This window comes from Sminthopsis crassicaudata, chromosome 4, assembly GCF_048593235.1.
Source record: "Sminthopsis crassicaudata isolate SCR6 chromosome 4, ASM4859323v1, whole genome shotgun sequence".
NCBI lineage: Eukaryota > Metazoa > Chordata > Mammalia > Dasyuromorphia > Dasyuridae > Sminthopsis > Sminthopsis crassicaudata.
In genome coordinates, this window is record NC_133620.1 from 32,770,296 (window position 1) to 32,790,622 (window position 20,327).

The 20,327-nt window shown below is 32.2% G+C and overlaps 1 protein-coding gene across 8 annotated transcripts in view; it reads left to right on the plus strand.

The window, feature by feature from the left end:
* Nucleotides 1-20,327, plus strand: part of ZNF644 (zinc finger protein 644) — a 149,353-nt gene that overhangs the window by 69,092 nt on the left and 59,934 nt on the right. For 5 of the 8 annotated variants that reach the window (XM_074266272.1, XM_074266267.1, XM_074266268.1 and 2 more), the window contains 3 exons: nucleotides 194-799; nucleotides 16,544-16,646; nucleotides 17,884-19,629. In XM_074266272.1, coding sequence (XP_074122373.1) covers nucleotides 194-799; nucleotides 16,544-16,646; nucleotides 17,884-18,076 — 902 coding nt within the window. In that variant the 3' untranslated portion in view covers nucleotides 18,077-19,629. Of the gene's footprint in view, nucleotides 1-193; nucleotides 800-16,543; nucleotides 16,647-17,883; nucleotides 19,630-20,327 lie in introns of those variants that run through there. The other 3 variants (XR_012481901.1, XR_012481900.1, XM_074266273.1) reach the window with 2 other exon arrangements.

The window sequence follows — 20,327 nt, forward strand, 5'->3', positions numbered from 1 at the left end:
GGGTGGGCAGAAATTGCTGGTATGTGGAGTACATGGTCACATTTAATGAATAGGAAAAGATTTTGCTTTGCTTTTGTTTCTGTTTCTATTTATGGGAGCATGCATATCCTGTTTTCCAGAGTAATTGATTTTAGGGTAAATAGACTAGCAATCTAAAAAAGTCTTTGACACATTACATTTTTTTCCCCTCTAGCTATAGAGAAGTCTGAATCTGCTTCTGAGCACACTTGTCAGCTCTGTGGTGGTTGGTTTGATACTAAAATTGGGTTATCAAATCATGTGAGAGGACACCTGAAAAGACTTGGAAAAACTAAATGGGATGCTCATAAATCTCCAATCTGTGTTCTTAATGAGATGATGCAAAATGAAGAAAAATATGCAAAAATTTTAAAGGCGTTGAACAGTCGCCGTATTATTCCCAGACCATTTGTAGCTCAGAAACTTGCATCCAGTGATGACTTTTTATCTGAAAATGTTATACCTCTTGAAGCATACCGTAATGGCCTAAAGACTGAAGCTGTATCAGTGTCAACATCAGGGGAAGAAGGGCTCAGTTTCCTAAGTGAATCTGATGAAACAAAAGTAGAACTGCCCAGTGGGAAAAAAAGTCAGTCTCTTACACTGATAGAACTTCTGAAAAATAAAAGGTTGGGAGAAGAAAGGAATCCTGATATTTCTCCTCAAAAGATCCATAATCAAACTGCAAGAAAAAGATTTGTTCAAAAATGTGTTCTTCCATTAGATGATGATGGTCCATTGATGTATCAACCACAAAAAATGGATTTGACTGTGCAGACAGGTAAGAGGAAGCTTATAATTAAATGTATATTTAAAAAAAAACCAAACTTATAAATGTTTGCTAGGATATGTAGAATAAAAAAGGACCCTCATTTCTATCAAAATCTCTTTTTTGAAAAGCACTACTGAGCGAATAATTATGAAGCATAATTATCTTCTGTGATATTTGAAACAAATTAATGCCCATCAGCATTGAATTCTGTTTGTGGACCTAATCTTTTTGAGAACAAAATATTTTGTCTTGCATTAAAATACTTTGAACAGTTGAAGGGATGGTATTAAGGATGAAAAGGTATTGGGATGGTGCAAAACCAATATTTTACCCAAAAGACATTTGTGTGACATTATTATTGCTCATATTATCAAGATTATATCATTCAGGTCATCGCTGATCTTTTGTTCTCATTATGCAAAGGAAAAAATCCACATACCTTTTAAAAATTGAATGAGTTAATGTCTAAGGTATACTTTGCTATTTCAAAATCAAAATATGTTTCATCAATTTTTGGTTCTAGACCTTACATTAGTGTTGTAATATAGGACAGATGGCCTTGCTTAGTATGTCCATTAGTTGTTTGTTCCTTCTTTCAGAGTATTTTGTATATTTTGGCAAATGACAACTGAAGATAAATCAGCCTTTTGGGGAGAATTTATTTTCATAACTTGGGCTGTGAAAGTTATTCTAGATCATAGTTTGAATATATTAGATTTCATATAGAATTAAGTAATATTGAAAGTAAGTGGAGTACTAAAAAGAATGTCACTAATATAATTTAGTCCTTGAATTGCTGCAAAATATAATGTTGAATTGTTTGCCTGGAGCAGAAATTGAGTTACTTAAAGTAAACATAGACCTTGTGTTTTAAAAGTTGGTTGCTATCTAATAGATTTTTAATTTAATTAGGTTTGATAGTCTCGTAACACAATATAGTGGATATTTGCTTTATTCATTGATTATTGACCCTCAGGTAACTTACTTTCTGAAAAGGGGGATTTTGTTTTTCTCTTTTTTGATATTACAATCAAGTTGCTTGAAACCAATTAAAGTATTTTGGTAGAGAAAGGATTGTCTGATAATTTAGTAGTTTCCTATTGTTTCATCATCTTTTTTCTTGTCATAACTGAGATACTAACTTCTTTTTCATTTATTTAGCATAAGGATTTTAACAACAACAAAAAAAAACTCCCTAAAACTTTAAATCATTAACTTCCATTATTGATTGTGTATCTAGGGTAATGAACATAAAATACTCTGAATAAAATGTTGTGTCTAACAGCTGTTCAGTGGTGTGTTTTACCACCTTTTCTTCCAGCCTTCATCAGAAGCCTAATTTAGTATTGAGCCTTTTACAGTTTTGTGGGTAAAACACTTTAATTACCACTTTGTCAACTAGACTTTTAAATTCTCTTTATTGGTAATGTTGTAAGCTTTGAAACTTCTCAACAGAACTATGCTATTCACATCACAAGATTGTATTTTAGGTTTAGGGAATGATCTGTATAACATAGAAATCTGAAGGAAAGTGATAATAGGTGTTAAATTCAGAGGAGCTGAGAGGTTCAAGGCTCTTCCCTTTTTGAAAGAACATGGGCTGGCTCTAAATACTTGTTCAAGAGCTCATTATGGCTAACATACCCCACCCCCTTCCCAGTTCAATTAAGCTAATGCAATAATCGTTTTTCATTGTATCTTGGATTTAGAGGTGTCAGGAGTCTCAGAAGTTATGTAATTCCTTTAGGAATCAAAAAATCAGAGTTTAGGTGACTCTCCAAGGTAATATAGGAAAGTAGGTGAAAAAGTAAGGATTTCAGCAGTTTTCTCTGTTGCTGCCTCTTAGGTCTAGAGATTGATCTCTTTATTTCTGCCCTATTCTTTAGGATATACACACAGGTTTTGAAGTGCATTCAAATTGTTCTTACCAAAACATTACTAATAATATTGTGAGATCAAAAATCTTTTTTGTATCATTAATATATTTTACATTGTTCATTTCACCTTTATCTTATCCTTTGAAATTTTCTCTCTTGTTTTATAATATATATTTTATGTATGGTTTATAATACGGCTTATAATATACATAGTATGTTAATACACATGCATTTATTTTCTTAAAGTTATATAATCTAAGAATTTTGAAGAGCACTGATCTTGTCTTTTCTTGTCCTTTTCTGTTTTCCCTCTTATCTTTTTGAATCATTGCTTACTATTTTTCTCTACTTAACTTTGCACACTTACTCCTAAGTCTCAGACTCAGGAGTGTGTTCTTGTTAAGTAGGCAAGTTATTTCTTCTGCCTCATTACCTTATTTGGTTCTCAGATGAGTATTATGTGTTTTCTTTAGTATTGGGGGAGGACTTTTAAATAGTATTTTTAAAAAAGGAATTACAGTAATAAAAGAGCAGAAACTAGAAACTCCACTCTGGGGAAGTTTATCTGAATGGGTTCTTTTTACTGTGATATAAAAGTAGTTTTGAATTCTTAAGGGACATTGAGATGTAGTTGAGAAATACTCTGGTGAAGCTGGGAACTTAATAAAAGACTAAGAAAGGACTTAAGAATCTGTATTAGGTTAGGGTATAAGTGAAGTCAGTGAGTTACTTCTCTTTTAATGACTGAAGCATTTCCTCTAAATGTGGAGGGCATGACTCAAAAGCTATTAAATCTCAATATTTCTTAGGGCTAGTTTGACAGGAAGGCTTATTGTGATTTTTTAAAAAGTCATCTTTTCAGTGGAAAGTCTAGTAAGACTTAGTCAAGAGATTTGGTAGGCCTAGTTCTGTCACTAATTCATTATGCCTCTGGTAAGACAGTTAAACTTTTTGGGATTTGGCTTCTTTGGGGGGGGGTGTTAAATTTATTAGGTTATACTAAATCATCTGTAAGATTCTTTTTAGCTCTTAGTCTTTAATTTTATATCTTTCATGAACCTTGAAAGACTTCAGTTACAAAATGTACTCTGCCAGTTAGCTATTTGACAATGGGCAGCTGGTTATATATATATATAGCCTCTCTAGTTAATCCATTTTCTTACATCTTAAAAAGGAGAAGACTGAACTAGATTATCTGCAATGTATGTTTCAACTCTAAATCTATGATCCATTTAAGAAATAAGACTTAAGATTGAAGAAATATTGGTGGAGTTAGATATTTAGAAATCATAGTATAATTAATCCAGTATAAATGATACTTCCTTAGTTGTTTCTATATTTTAGTAAGAGAGGAGGGATGGAAAAATCTGGAGGGAATTGAGGGCTTATAACAGCCAGCCTTGCTGCAGAAAGAAAAGGGAGACAGAAACTGTAGAGGCTGTGAATCTTTATAGATTTCTAGTTTTGCTAGTCTTAACTGATTTATCTACAATTTAAATGTATTTTTAGCATATGAATATTTATATATTTAGACATATGGTTCTATAATGCATGAAATTTTATTGTAAATTGAGATTTATTATTAAAGAACCATTTTCCTCCAGAATATTCATTAATTAGGATTTAATTGCAAATTTAAAAGCAAAGAGAATGTTACAATTAATTTAAATCACTCTTGTTTTAGATTTTCTAATAGAGTAAATATGATATAATAATATAATACTTTGATTAAATTATTAAATAGGGTTCTTGGCTCTCTTACATAATTGAATAAGCTAGACTTCTTTTTTGGCTTATTTTAAGTTAGTCATATCAAGCATTATTTTTTTTTTTTTTAAGTACCCAGTCTAAATTCTGGGGATATAAAGAAAAGCAAAAAAAGACTTTCAAGGAATTTATGGCAGAAACAATGTACCTTGAAACATTGTACAGCCAAGATATTGTAATATATATGTTGCACATATATACATATCGTCATAAATTTGAATTAATCTTGTTAAATATGTTTAACTCCTTGTGATCCCATTTTTTTTTTTTTTTTTTTTTTTTTTTGGGCAAAGATACTAGAATGGTTTGCCATTTCTTTCCTCAGTTCATTTTACACATGAAGAAATTGAGGCAAATAGATTTAAATTGCGAAATGTCATATAGCTAGTAAGTATCTGAAGCCAGATTTGAATTTGGGAAGATGAATCTTCTTTACTCCAGGTCAACTATTCTATTGTGCTGTCTATCTTCCCCAGAGGCAATCTTAAGAGGGAAAACAGATGAAAAATTATTGATAACATTAAGTTCATAATGACCTTATTGTTCATATTAAAAATTTAAATAAGTAAATATTTTGTTTGAATTTTTTATAATTTTTAAACATGTTTGAAAATTTCTTGACTAAATAATGTTTTCTTTGGTTGACACAAGCAATACCAGAACTCCCTTAGATCAGTCATAAAATTTCCATGACATTTAAAAATCACATAAGGCACATTTCAGTTCTGGAGCTTAGAAAATTCCTTCCAACTCCTATCACAGTTTCACTTAAGAAAAAAATATGTAACGATGTTTTTAAAAGCTTATTTTGCTCCACTATGATTATCTTTTAAATTTGACATGACTCCTTCAGGTCTCATAATTTGTTAGGTTATATGCTTATTCTTAGAACACATAAGTCAGTTTGAAAGCTTCCTTTAGTTATGGTTTATTTTAATTGTTAGTACTAACTGAAAAGCACTAGAGTATTTTGGGATTCATGATAAAACATTTTTTGAAACAGTACTCATTTGAATCAATTGTTATTGAATGTTGAAAATTTCAGTCTTTTATAACTTCAAGTGTAGGAAATTTCATGTGTAATTTCTCCCTTTGATAGTTTGTCTCAACATATTACCTTATTTTTAAATGATTGGTATATATGGTTATCCTAATCTTTCTATATTAGCAATCTTATTGGTTCATTGATTTGATTTTAAATCTTTAAAATTCTTTTAAAGGGGTGGGGAAGGGCAGGTAAAGTAGTGCCACCTTATTCTATCGCTTACATATTGTGCATAATCACAGTGCTTAATGTGACTAAATACAAAGAGTTTAGGATCTGAAAGATCAGAAGACTTGGATCTGATCGTGTGGCATATGAAGGGCTTTGGGGACCAGATTTCTGAGCTTTCTTCTGGCTCTAAGTCTGTACCACCCTGTTTGAGATCTCAAAATGTTTTGTACTTCTTGCATCAATAGTAAGATTTTGCAATAAATTTTCAGAGAAGTAGTGTTAATTGTTTGCAAGGTAATATTCAAGAAATTTTACCATTGAAGAAAGATATATAGAGAGGTTAGATAGCTTGCCTGATCTAATTAAGACATTTGTGACACTCATTATTTTGCCAAATCAGCGCTACCAGTTTGGTGTGCAGACACCAGTCCAATCTCTCTTTGTCATCTATAACATGGGATTATAGTAAGACCTACTTAAGAATGTTGTTAGGATCAAATGATGAACCATATATAGGAAGTATTTGCCCACTTAAACACACCAGAATCTCTGTTTTTTTAGTGCTTTGCAGATACCTCATTTAATCCTCAACAATCCTGGGAAGTAGTTCTGGGCACACCTTAAATCAATATATAAATGTCAGTTAATTTTCAAGACAATTTTTACTATTTTGTTTTTTTTTATTTTAAGAAGGTTAATAAGTCAGTGTTATTAAATTGATTTTTCCAACTTTCAATTCTATTGAAAATACTTTGGTTATATGGGTAGGGGGGATAGGGTGTGGGTGTGTATAAGAGACAGAAAATTAACTGCTGTAATGTAATTCTCATGTTGAATAAGATTTTTTTAATCTGAACCCAGATTTTGCTTTTAGCAGAAAGAATAACCTTTGAAACAAATAAGTGAAGCAAAATAAGTATCTATGTTAGCCATTTGTAAAGAATGAATGGCAACTTTCAACTTTGGCCACTACAGTCAGCCACATCTGGTTAAATTATTTGACTATCACCTTCAGATATATGATGAACAACCATGTTTACATTCTTTTAAATTGTTTTATTTGTATTCTTTAAGGACATTGAAAATTAAAAAAACAACAACAAAAAAATCTTTAACATTCACCAAAAAGAACATTTCAATATACAAAGTAGAACAGAAAAAGAACTTGGTTGTATCTTATATATCAAATCTATTACATGTAGGGTGATTTAAAAAAAAAAAGACAATAAATTCAATACGGATGTTTATAAGGTATCTCTGTGCTTCTTTTTGTTCTTTTGTATTTTAAAAAATGCTTAGATGACTTTTTTGTTTTGTTTTGTTTTGTTTATGTGGCTTTTCAGTGTAAAACTTTACTCCTTGAATCTACTCTGCAATCCAGTTGCATTGATCTAACTTGTACATGACATTCCATCTGCCTACTATATAATTTTCATTTGCTGTCCTTAAAGTTTGAATTGAATCTTGAAGGAGGTTAGATTCTGGCAGGAGGCATTGGAAAAATTGAATTGTCTCTACCTCGTGGCTTCCTTAGCTTGTGTCAGTGCTTAACTAGAATCCAAAGTTTCTTAAGGAGCTTTTCTAGATCACCTTTAGTATACTATGTGGTTTCCCACTGAGACAATCTTTATCTTGTATATATTTATTTGTATATTGTCCCCTCATTTTATTGTGATTGATTTTGAAGACAGTCTGTTTTTGCCTTTTTTTTTTATTCCCACACCTGTCAACATTTAATAAATGCTTTCTGGCTTTTGCCTTGCATTTTCCCCCTTAAATCTCACATACGAATAAGTTGGAGTTTAAACAAAATATATATATATATATATATATATATACATATATATATATATAAACAAAATATAATAATGAACCAAAATGTGGTTTTGCAGTTGTGGGCAGGGAAGAGAAGAAAGCTGATCTTTCCTTTTTATAATCTTCAACTTTCCTTAACACTTTTCATTTTAACTACCTAAATAAAATCAGCTTAACTTTCCAACCTACCAAAAAAATCTTTACAAATACATTATGAGCAAACACACAAAATAAAAGGTGCGGTGTTAATAGGTATTTTTCATTTCTTCTCAGTAGTTAGTGTCTGTTTTTTATCTATTAATTTGTTAAACGGAACCTAGACACATCTAGAAGAAATATCCAGAAAAATTAACCAACATATTGTCAGCAAAATATCTCACATGTACAGGGTTCCCCTCCCTGGAAAAAAGCAGATGAGCTTTCTCACATCTTTTCTCTTGGGTCAGGTGTGGACATTATACTTATACACTATTCAATTTGATTTTTTAAAAAATCTTTTTTATTTATGTTGTGTTTTCACTGGGTTTATAATTTTCCTGAATATTCATAGTTGACTCATGTCTCTCAGTATTCTTCATTTTTCATTGCTTCTTAGCCAATAAGCATATCATGCTCAAGACACTATATAAAGCACTGAAGAAACCAAGAAAGGCAAAAGAATCCATACTCTTGAGGAGCTCCCAAACTAATGAGGGAGGCAACATATAAATAAATAATCTTTATACAGGATGAATCACAAATAATCATTGGAGGGAATGCAGTAAACTTTATAGAGATTGGGAAAGGCTTCCTTTAAAGGGAATATAGATATAGATTATATATAGAGAAGAGCAGGACCAAGCAGAGAGTGTTGTCCATCATTGGACATGACCAAGATGAAGTTCCAATAAAGGAATACCAGAAGGTAGGAGAAAACAAGTTCAGTATCAAGGAGAAACAGATAATCAGCAGTGTCAAAAACTTTAGAGAGATCAAGGAGGAGGAGGGTTGAGAAAGACCATTGAACTTGACAATTAAAAGATCATTGTACTTTGAAGAATGGTGATATTTTAAGTCAGATATTCAGGAGTTAAGAGAGTGAAAGAAGAGGAAGTGGAGGGATCTTTTATTGTCTGTCTTAATGTGTTTAGACACAAAGTCAGAAGAGACATAAAATAATATGTAATCTTAAGGGGTTTTTCAGTACAGAAGAGACCAGGAAAGGAGTGTGTTGACAGGGAAACCTTGAAGATAAGTGGTTAAGAATAGAGATGACACTCTTTTGTAGCATAGGAGATAAAAAATAAGACAATTTGTATAAGTAGGGGGGGGAGATCACCTTGTCCCTGAAATAGTGGTGAAGGAGGTAGCAGAAAGCTTTATAAAAGAAAGATTTCTGCAAATGCCCTCAGGAAACTTAAAGCTGAAATTGGGCGTGGGGTGGAGCTCATTGGGAGCCACTTAAGATTTCTAGGAAATGAAAAAGTTTAGAAGAATGGCTATGGAGAGGATAATAAGATGGTGATTTAGTTAGAGTAGTGTTGGAACACTTCTAAGTGAGGACTTAATTGAAGTAATGTGATGTAAATTTGTTCGGAATCCAGCCTGTAGAATTGAGCTAAGGCAGCAGATGGGCTGAAGCTTGACTATGCAACTGGTAATAAAATGGACTGAATTCAATAGAAGAATGTAGAGTGTAAGTGGTTCACTGAGGGGGTCACACCTTAGAGAAAGGAAGAGGGAGTAAGACTAATGCTGTGAGATGATCTGGGAGGGCACTAAGGCTTAAAGGGATTGGAGGCCACAGTGGAGATGAAGAGTTTCCCAGATTCGGTGGTGGAAGGCAGAAGAAATGAAAAGGCAGTACATAAGTCAGATAAGGAGATTTCACAGGTATGAACATGGAGACTCTGCATTTCTGGAAGATGGCAAGATTAAAAGGTCTTATTGACTGGTTGAGTTTGTGTGAAATGAATAGGTTGAAGGATTGGGAGGTTAAGGTTTTTAAGGGAGTATCAATATCTATGTTATGTCGCTGAGTCAGATGACAAGAGTTAGGGAGGAGAGAGACCATAAAGTTAGGCACTGAACTGATTAAGAAAGAAAGAGGCATGTCCAGTTACCATAATTTTGATTGAATAGAAGATTTAGGTTATAGGAACTTAGAAGAGGACTAAATAATAAATAGGAGGAGAACCTGGAGATTTTCGCAGCAGTGCACTGGAACATTATTTTTTTCCTCTTAAATTCCCGTTTCATTATTTTTGCCATTTTTTTTATTTTAAAATTTTGAGCTCCAATTTTTTTTCCCTTCCCACTTCTTTCCTTACCCACTGAGAAGGCAAGCAACATATATCAATTTTACATGTGAAAAAAGTATGGACCATGTTTCCTTATTAGCTATACTTTTCAAAAAGGCAAGATAAAAGTGAGAAAAATATGTCATTTTGCAGAAGTTCATCAATTTTTCTCTCTGGCAGCTCTATAATATTTTTTCATCATGAATGCTTTGGAATTGTCTTGGAACATTATATTAATCAGAGTAGCCAAGTCTTTTCATAGTTGATCGTCATTACAACTTTGTTCTTTAATGTGTAACATAAATCTTCCACTTCTTACTTTACTTGGCATCCTTTATAGATCTTGCCATGTTTTTCTGAAAGTACCCCTTCATCATTTCCTACAACACAATAGTTTTCCATCACAATCATATATTATAACTTTAGCCATTTTCCAACTTAATTTCCAGTTCTTTGCCACCACAAAAAGTTGCCATAAATACATGGTATAGACCAAATAGTGATATTTCTGGGTCAAAAGGTAGGCACAATTTTATATCCTTTTTGGCATAATTCTAAATTGTTTTCAGAACAATTGGATCAGTTCATTACTCCACTGGCATTTTATAAGTATGTCTATTTTCCCTTCTCCCCTTCAGCATTTGTCGTTTGATAACCTCAAATTATTTTAATTTGTATTTCTCTGATCAACAATGATTTCAAGAACACAGACAATGGAGTGATGGAGAGGTGACAGACTGTGTGTGTATATGTGTGTGTATGTGTGTGTGTGTTTTCTCTTCAAGTGATGAGTGGGATGCACATTGCATGCAAATCCCTTCTCATTTCTCCCTCCACTATAAAACTTCCTTGTGTGTTTCTTTTATGTGAGAAAATATCCCCCATTCTACATCTCTCTTTCCTCCTTCTCCCAATGCATCTTTCTCATTCCCTCTCCCCACTACTCCCCCTCCCATTTTAATCATCCCAACATAATTGACTCACACTCTGTCTATCTAGACTCCTTTTAAATATCCTAATAATGATAAGGTTCTTGAGTTAAGTGTATCATCTTTCCATATGGAAATATAAAAATCAAGTTTATTGACTCTCTTATGTTTATTCTTTGATGTTAAACATTTTTATGCTTCTCTTGAGTCTTTTGTTTAAATGTTAGAATTTCTATTTATTTCTGGTCTTTTCATCAGGAATGTTTGAAAAGTCCTCAGTTTTTATATTAAAAAATTATCAAACTGTGCATACCCTTTGACCCAGCAGTGTTACTACTGGGCTTATATCCCAAAGAGATACTAAAGAAGGGAAAGGGACATTCCCAAGAATGTTTGTAGCAGTAGCAGCCTTCTTTGTAGTGGCCAGAAACTGGAAGCTACGTGGATGCCCATCAATTGGAGAATGGTTGAATAAATTGTGATATATGAATATTATGGAATATTATTGTTCTATAAGAAATGACCAACAGGATGATTTCAGAAAGGCCTGGAGAGACTTACATGAACTGATGCTGAGTGAAATGAGCAGGACCAGGAGATCATTGTATACTTCAACAACAATACTGTATGATGATCAATTCTGATGGACATGGCTATTTTCAACAATGAGATGAACAAGATCAGTTCCAATAGAGCAGTAATGAACTGAACCATCTACATCCAGTGAAAGAACTCTGGGAGATGACTATGAACCACTACATAGAATTCCCAGTCCGTCTAATTTTGTCCGTCTGCATTTTTAATTTCTTTCACAGGCTAAATGTACACTATTTCAAAGTCTGATTCTTTTTGTACAGCAAAATAATTGTTTGGACATGTATACATATATTGTATTTAATTTATACTTTAACATATTGAACATGTATTGGTCAACCTGCCATCTGGGGGAGAGGGGAAGGAGGGGAAAAATTGGAACAAAGGGTTTGGCAATTGTCAATGTTGTAAAATTACCCATGCATATAACCTATAAATAAAAACTATTTAAAAAAAAAGAAAAGTCCTCAGTTTTGTTAAATAGCCATTTTTATTCTAAATGATTATAATCACTTTTATTGATATGACTTTTAAAAAGGTTCAATAGGTATCATTTCTAGGTAATTTAATCATTTTGTTAATAAGCCTAGCAAGTTATTAATGAAAGGACAGTCATTTGACTATTTCTTAGACCAAAGATCTTTAATGGGGTCACAGTTTACATGTCTTTTGAAGAGGATGTGTTCCTATGGGATGCCTCCTCAATTCTGATTGGTTTAAATAAATTGGAGATAGTCTGTGTTGGGAGTACAAAACTTAGGTCACTCATCTTAATAATGAGAATAACATTTCCCCATATTTGTCTGAGAAAACACAGTGAGCAGGAATACACCGTTAGTGTAAACTTCAAATTTCTTTTATTGTCTGATTAAATCTTTGCCTGGGTAAACCTCTTAAGAGAGATTTCCCACATTGGTTGGTTGCTGGATGAGGAAGTAGAATTGGTCCTAACAAAATTAATTATTAAATATAAGAAAAATATTCATTTCTCACACTGGGGAGATTATTTTTGGTTATAATCATAGTTCCTTTGCCTAATAGAATATATTCCAAATTCTTTGTTCCTTTAATGTGAAATCTGCTACATCTTTTTGTGGCCTTGACTGTGGCTCCACAATATTTGAATTGTTTCTTTTTTTGGCTGTTTTGATTTTCGAGCTCTGGAATTTGGTTATAATATTCCTGGGAGTTTTCATTGCGACCTCTTCAGAAAATGATCTCTGAATTCTTTGTTTTCATGTTACTTTCTGGATCTAAGATATTGGGGGTGTTTTCCTTTATAATTTTTTTTTTTGAAATATGGGATTTAGGTCCTTTTAAAAATTATGACTTTCATGTAGATCAGTAGTTCTTTAATGACCTTTCCTCAGTGTCAGTTGTTTTTCTGATGAGTTATTCCATATTTTTTCTCTTCTTTTTCATTCTTCTGAATTTGTTTAATGTTTGTTTTGATGGATTAGTTTCTACTTGTCCAATTCTAGTGTTTTCTTCAGTGAGCTCTATTTGACCAGTTCTGCTTTTTAAGGAGTTCTTTTCTTCAGTGGATTTTTGTGCCCTCTTTACCATTTGGCCAGTTTTATTTTTTTAAGGTGATCATTTTCTTCAGTATTTTTGGTTTCTTTTTACCATGATATCAATTGTTTTGAAGATCACATTTTCTGCTCAGCTCTGAACTTTTCATCAAAAAAATAATTGAAACTCTGTTATTTCATTGAATGTCCATCTTTTCTCCAGAAAGATAATACTTGGTTTTGCTGGGTAGTTGATTTTTGGCTATAGTCCAAGGTCCTTTACCTTCCAGAATATCATATTCCGGGCCCTTTGATCCTTTAAAGTAGAAGTTGCTGGATCTTAGGTAAATCTGATTGTGACTCCTCGATAATTGTTTCTCCCCCTCATCTCCCCGGCTAATTGCAATATTTTCTCCTTTATCTGATAATTCTGGAATTTAGCTATATATTCCTTGGAGTTTCCTTTTGGAGTCTCAGGAAGTGATTGGTGGATTCTCTCAATGGCTAGTTTACCTTCTGGTTCTAGGACATCAGGGCACTTTTCCTTGATGATTTGTTTTTCCAATGATATATTTTACATTTTCTTCTATTTTTTAATTCTTTTGGTTTTGTTTGACTGATTCTTGATGTCTCATTGGATCATTTGCTTCAATTTGTTCAGTTCTAATTTTTAGTGAATTATTTTCTTCAGTTAACTTTTTAAATCTCCTTTTGCATTTGGCCAATCGTACTTTTAAAGCAGTTGTTTTGTTCATTGGGTTTTTCTAAGCCAGTTATTCAACCCCTTTAATCCTCAGTTCCCTTTCTGTAAAAGTGGGATAAGAACCTGCAAGTAAGAACTACCTTCCAGGTTTTTTGGGAAGATCATGGTCATGTATGTAAAACACTTGACAAAAATGTCAGGTCTCATTGATTCCAAGATTAATTTTTATAAAGATATTCCTCTTCAGATGGACCAAGCACAAGAAATATGATGGCTCTCAAGAATACAACACAACTCCCTGTACACAAGGGAGTCCCTTCTATAGTTTTATGTAATAAAGGTTATTTGGCTTCTTTTTTGAATATTTCCATTAAAGGGGAACCCATCACCTCCATCCTGCTTTTGAACACTGGTATTTGTCCAGAAATTTCCCTTACCATAAAACCTAAATTTGACTCTCTGCATCTGAGAAGTAGTGTGGTGAAGGGTAGAAGTATCACACTCCACAGATATAATTAGGAAATGTTTAACAAATAAAAATACCAAATAGAAAATGTTAATGTGTGATTTTCTAAATCAGTATTCAAGCTAGGATCCTTTTCTGTTTGGGTTTAACAATACTGGTATGGGGAACAGAGTGCTGGACCTGGACCTAGAATCAGGAAAATCTGGGTTCAAATCCAGCCTCAATCACTTCGCCTATCTGGGCCTCAGTTTCTCTGTGTTTAAAATGATGTGATTAGTTATGCTATCTGAGAGTTCTTCAGTCTACCATCCTCTGAACTTCTATTTCTTTTTTCTGGTTCTACTTAATAGGGCCAAACAGAATAAGTCAAATAGTTATTTCCACAAAAAATTAAACACAGCTAATTTTGTAGCACTCCCAACCACCTATGTCAAGCTTCTCTTCTTGATTAAACACCCCAGTTCCTTGGACTTTTAATGACCTAGAACTTATGATTCTCCACCTTACTCTACTAATTGACTTTTAGTACTCTTCCCCCTCATGTGGGTCTTTTTAAAATTGATGTGCCCAGAAATGAATATAATGATGTCAAGTTGTCAGTGTACAGAAAGATTCTCTTTTTATTCCTAGAAGCTTTGCCTTCTTAATGTAGCCCAAAATCTCATTAATTTTTCCCCCTGTCACTTTTCAATATGAACTTGAAAGTCCACTAAACCCCCTTTTTCATAATCTTGTTTCTTTTGGAAACCAAATAAAAGACTTAGATTTCTCCCTGCCTATTTTCATCTTCTTTGATTAACCTGTCAGGATATTTTGAAATATTGGCTTTGTCATACAGATGGTTAGCTATCCCTCTCAGCTTTGTGGCATCTGTAAATTTGATAAGCATACCATCTGTGCTAAGCTACTTGGGAATGAGGATTCTACTCCCCCCCCCCCCATTTTTTGGATATTTTTGTCCCCAGGACCTTGCACATAGTAGGTGCTTGATAAATAGATGTTTCCAATCCCCACTATTCTGACTCATGGGAACTACTATGCTAAGTCTAGCAGCACAAAGTAATGCTATTTTACTGATATGTATTATACCCCTGTCTAATTTGCTGATTAAAACTGCTATCAAAAGGGGTAATAAAAAACATCATTGGGCTTTTTGCATACATATTTAATAAGTATTTTATCAACCTTTTGCTTACAGATTTAATAAGTATTTTATCATCTGAGTGTAACTAGGTTTTAGTTCAATTTTGATTTAATTCTCTAATATTCTGTTGAGTTCTTGTATTTTTATTATTTGGAATGTCCTTTAGAGGAGAAATAAGAAACTGAATTGGTCATAAGTTGAAGACAATGTCTAACATAAAATGTATCAGTGGTGGTTTTTCATTTTTCTAAATTTTGTTAGTATAGTAGCTGTCAGTTGATAATTCTTGGTGACTTTATAAAGTTTAGATCAGTTCCCTGGAAATTAGATTGTGAATGATACTACCTCTGCTATCCCTATTCTTGATCTCTCTATCCCTCCCTCCTTCCTTTCTTCCCTCCCTCTTTCTCTTTCTTCCCGCACACATTCTCTTTCTCACATACTCATACATGTACAATCTAGTCATTATGGATTTCTCTTTAACTAGAACCTTAAAGAAAAGCTGTATGGGGAGTGGGATGGTGGGGTTTGTCTCCCCTATTATTTTTTCTATATTATGGGTTTTGGTCAAAAGGATTGGGATTGGAATTACTAGTTAGATTATATTGAAAGTTTATTTTCTGTTCCTTCATACATCATACTTTTCACCATTTTTAATTAGCCTTTTAGTTTTCTGTTAAGGAAGAATTTTAAAGTTAAGAACTAATTCTTCCTCTTTTCCTTCCTTCCTCCTCATGTTAAATCTTGATTTCTTAATAAAATTAAGTTGTATTTTATAACTTATTTTTGTCTTAAAAACTACAAAGGAACAGCCGTTAGAACATGAAAAAGAAGCTCCTGCTATCTCCTTTTCCTTCTCTCTGTGCCCATGTAAAACTAGGGTATCAAGTGTAAATAACTAACTTATAATTATGATATGGAATTCAAATTAATTGCTCTTTTTATTTACATTTTGAAAATTTATTTAAATTTTCATGTTATGTGATAAAATGTAGTAATAATCCAGTTCAATCTTAATGGTATTATCCAAATGTTGATAATTTTTCTTAGAAGAAAACAGTTGGACATCAGAATCATATATAATTAGTTATAAAAGAATTAGTCTTACTGTGATAATAGTCCAAATAAATAACTCACTACTGATAGTTATTTTTAAAAATTATTATATGAGTTTTTATGCAGTAAATTGCTGGCATAAATAATCGTCATGTGGAAATGTCTGGAAAAATGCAAAACTACAAGGTTTGGGAGGTTTTTTTTAAAAAGTAACTTATCATGTTAATATAGAATCAGTAATGTGGTTTTGGTTTTCTAGGAAGGGGAACTAAATACAGACTTTATCATTAAATGTAGAACCAACTATAGTAATAGTTGCTTTTTAAATATCTGGAGTAGTGAGTCTTTTTCTCTCTCTCTCTCTCTCTCTTTTTTTTTTTTTTTTTTTTACTTTAGCCATAGATAGTAAGCAAAAGAAGTCAAGATCAAGATCTGGAAGTAAGAAAAAAGTATTGCCATTACCTCATGGTGCTGATGATATTTACATTCTGAGATGCAGGTATGCTTTTTGCTATAACAGTTTAAAAATGTTTTTAACATAGATTAAAATTTTTATTTTGAAGGAAAAAAAAAGAAATCTTTTTGAAAGAAAGTAGTCAAGAGTTAATAAGGACAATATATGTTTCTGACTTGAAAAAGAAAAAAGAAAAAAAACTTTGTTTTTTATAATTTGTCCGTAACTTGGGTGATTTGATCTCAGAACATACTTGCCCACACACAGTATGATATTGCAAATAGAAAGTGGCTTCCTAACCTGGATTCTAAATCCTCACTTAATCTATAGTATTTTGAAACATAATGCACCATATATTGTATTTAATTTATACTATAACATATTTAACATGTATTGGTCAACCTGCCATCTAGGTGGGGGAAGGAGGGGAAAAATTGGAACAAAAGGTTTGGCAATTGTCAATGTTGTAAAATTACCCATGCATAAGTCTGGTAAATAAAAACTATAATTAATAAAAAAAAATTATATCAGAGATATAAATTGTATTGTCTTCCTTCTACATTTTTGTATTATTGTCTATCTCTGGGAAACTATCATTTAGAATATTGTTAAGGCTGTATTTACATTTTTTGAACTATATTCCATAATCAGGTAGAAGATAATGGAAACATTTTTATCCGTCAGACTTTCTTGAATACCCTTTCCTATATATCCTGCCTTCTGACAATGATGGAAGGCAAGAACTCTTGAGAGTGGTTTTTGGAATCCTTATTTATTGGGCATGTATTGAGGTCTGCCCTCACATTTCTTTATGTACACTTTTAGAGTGGTCATTGAACTTTCATATGTTTGGAATATTTATTTTTCAGAAGTCTGGCATGCTAAAATCTAGACTTAAAATAGTTACAAAACCTTTTCCTTCCATACCCATTGCAAAAATAATGCCTCATTCAAATTATCCTTGTGCATCCTAAATCTTTCTTTGTTCCATTATTTGTCATATCTTCCTCACAACATTATAATTTCCTTTGGGGGCGGGGTGGTCTATGGTGTGTACATCTTTCATATTGGTATACCTAGCACATCTTTTTAGAGTAATTTCCTTCAGGGATTTAAATTATTTTAAACTAACATATCTTCTGAAAGTATAAAAACCACTTGATTTAAGGCCCTCTTAATGCTGTTCTGGTTCATTATATATTCTTTGGTTTAACCAAACCTGACCTTAACTAAAGTTAATTATATTATTGATGATATTGTTTTGGTTATCTTGTACATACAGGTTTTGTGGCCTGGTCTTTCGAGGACCACTGTCTGTTCAGGAAGACTGGATCAAGCACTTACAGCGACATATTGTGAACGCTAATCTTCCCCGGACAGGAGCAGGAATGGTAGAAGTCCCACCGCTGCTTAAAAAGCCTGCTTCTATTACTGAAACTTCATTTTCTTTATTGATGGCAGAAGCAGCATCATAGAACAAGGAAACCTTTTGAATAACAAATCTGAATTGGATGTAAATTTGAAATACTTTGTCTTTTTTTTTTTTTTTTTTTTTTGCTACATTAAATTATCTGTTTATAAATCCTAAAGCAGGAAAACGGGGAAAGTGAATTACAGTGACATCAGAGCAAATTGAGTACTTTAAAGCAGTTACAGTAAGTAGTCTTTATATTTTATATAGGGTGGAAGATGTGTTTTTAAGGTTTACTAAGTTTTTGTCAGTTAACTAACTATGTCCAATATCAATAACAAGATCATTACACATAAGCAGCCATTTATCAGTTGTTGCACATGGGTACTTAGAGACAGACTTTATTGAAAAATTATGTTCTCTGCAGTGTTACCAGAATCAAGACTCTGTTTTTCCCCCAAAAAAGAGACTTGCATAGTAAAATAAGATATTATATTTTGTTTGTATGTATGTAGTGTTTTGTACAATACCAGAAACTGCTAACTAAATTCACTCAATTTAGGGCATTAAATATCATGTACTTCATAGTTCAAGAGACTGTTCACTCAAATAGGGCAATGAGTACTATTCTATTTAGATGTGTAAGTGTTTTTTTAAAAAAAAAAAATCACATGAAAAAGTTTTTTGTTTTTTTTTTTATTTGTACTAAAAGTGGAGGGAGATTTGTTTAAACAAATATTTCTAAAAGAAATATGTACATAGTACTGGAAATTATTTGTGGTAAGGAAATATTCTTTACTCCAGTTGCATTTCTCAGACAATAAAGTGGTGCATCCATGCTACCTCCTACTTTGTCAACAAAGATGCTATTTACCCTTTACATTTTTGTATCATAATAGATTGAAATCTAACTCTTTATTGCAAGACATCCTTTTGTTAACAGACTTGTTTCTTTTTTGATGTTTTACTTAAAATTTGACTTGCTTACGAGACGGTTTTGCCTCTTTACTACTTTATTTAACACTGTAGAAATGTACTACTAATAATAAATGATGCTCACTACACCATTTAGAATAGCTTTCTTCATTTATAATTTGTTCCAAATTTGATCATTTCAGCAAAATTTAGTACGTCAATTGATATGTTTCTACATATGAAGAGAATGTTTACAACTTAAATTTTAGAACTTGTTTTGGATGTAATTATATGTAAGAAAATTGTGTAACACTATGCTCATGCTAAGGACCGCCATTATGGAATTACTGAAATAAATGTGCTGTGAGGATAGAACATATGGTGCAGATGTCTTGGTCATGATAAATTGTGAATGTTTATTTACAAAGTCTCCAAAAGTGATTTAATTTTCTTCAGTAAATCAGATTTTTTTTTAAATACAAATTTTTGTATTCAAATACCATTTCAGTTTGTTCATGTAGGATGGCTAATACTGTAGTTAGACCAAGGATATGCATTGATACTTTGTCTATTTGTAAATAAAGCAGTTAAAATGAGGTGTATTTTGGTAGAGTATATACATACCTCACTGCCAGTGAAATTGCTTTCTTATGGTATATCTCCTTACCAGAAAAATCTCTAAATAAAAAAAGTTTAAAGAAATATCAATGTCTATAATTTGAAGCATTTCTTATTTTCAGTAGTAGAAATCAGTTCATTTGACATTTTCTTGATTTAAATTGCATATTCACTTATTCTAAAAGAAATAAATTTTTTCATAGTTCACCATTCTTCTGGAAGAACATTGCATTGATGATTATCAAATAACACAGGAAAAGTCTTTATTGATTGAAAAAATGACTATTATATTTCTATCTATAATCTAAAACTGACATAATATCAGTTTCCTTACCTATAATATGAGATGTTTGGACTGTTCCTTTTCATACTAACATGCTATGGGTTTTTTATTTTGTTGCTTTCCAAGTGAAGCCTGAAAACCAGAATTTTTGCTTTCCTTTAAGGTTGCTTTAAAAAAAAAAATAAGGATTTAACCTATATTTTATGGGATCACTCCATCTCTTATTTCCTCAGGCTCAGAAGTAAACACTTACATAGACTTGGTCAGAAATAAACATTTATATAGACTTGATAAAATTAGAGTAGTAGAAATAGAACTTAAAAATAAACTATCTTGTATTATGATATTTACATAGGGAAAAAAGCATTAAGAATATGTTTAGCTGTACCAGAATTTAAGTATCTGTGAAAATTAAAGCACATTTTCATAATTTGTCTTCTAGTGGAAATGTTGATAAGAGACTTATAAATGTGTATAATCACTTGATTCCTAGACCTAT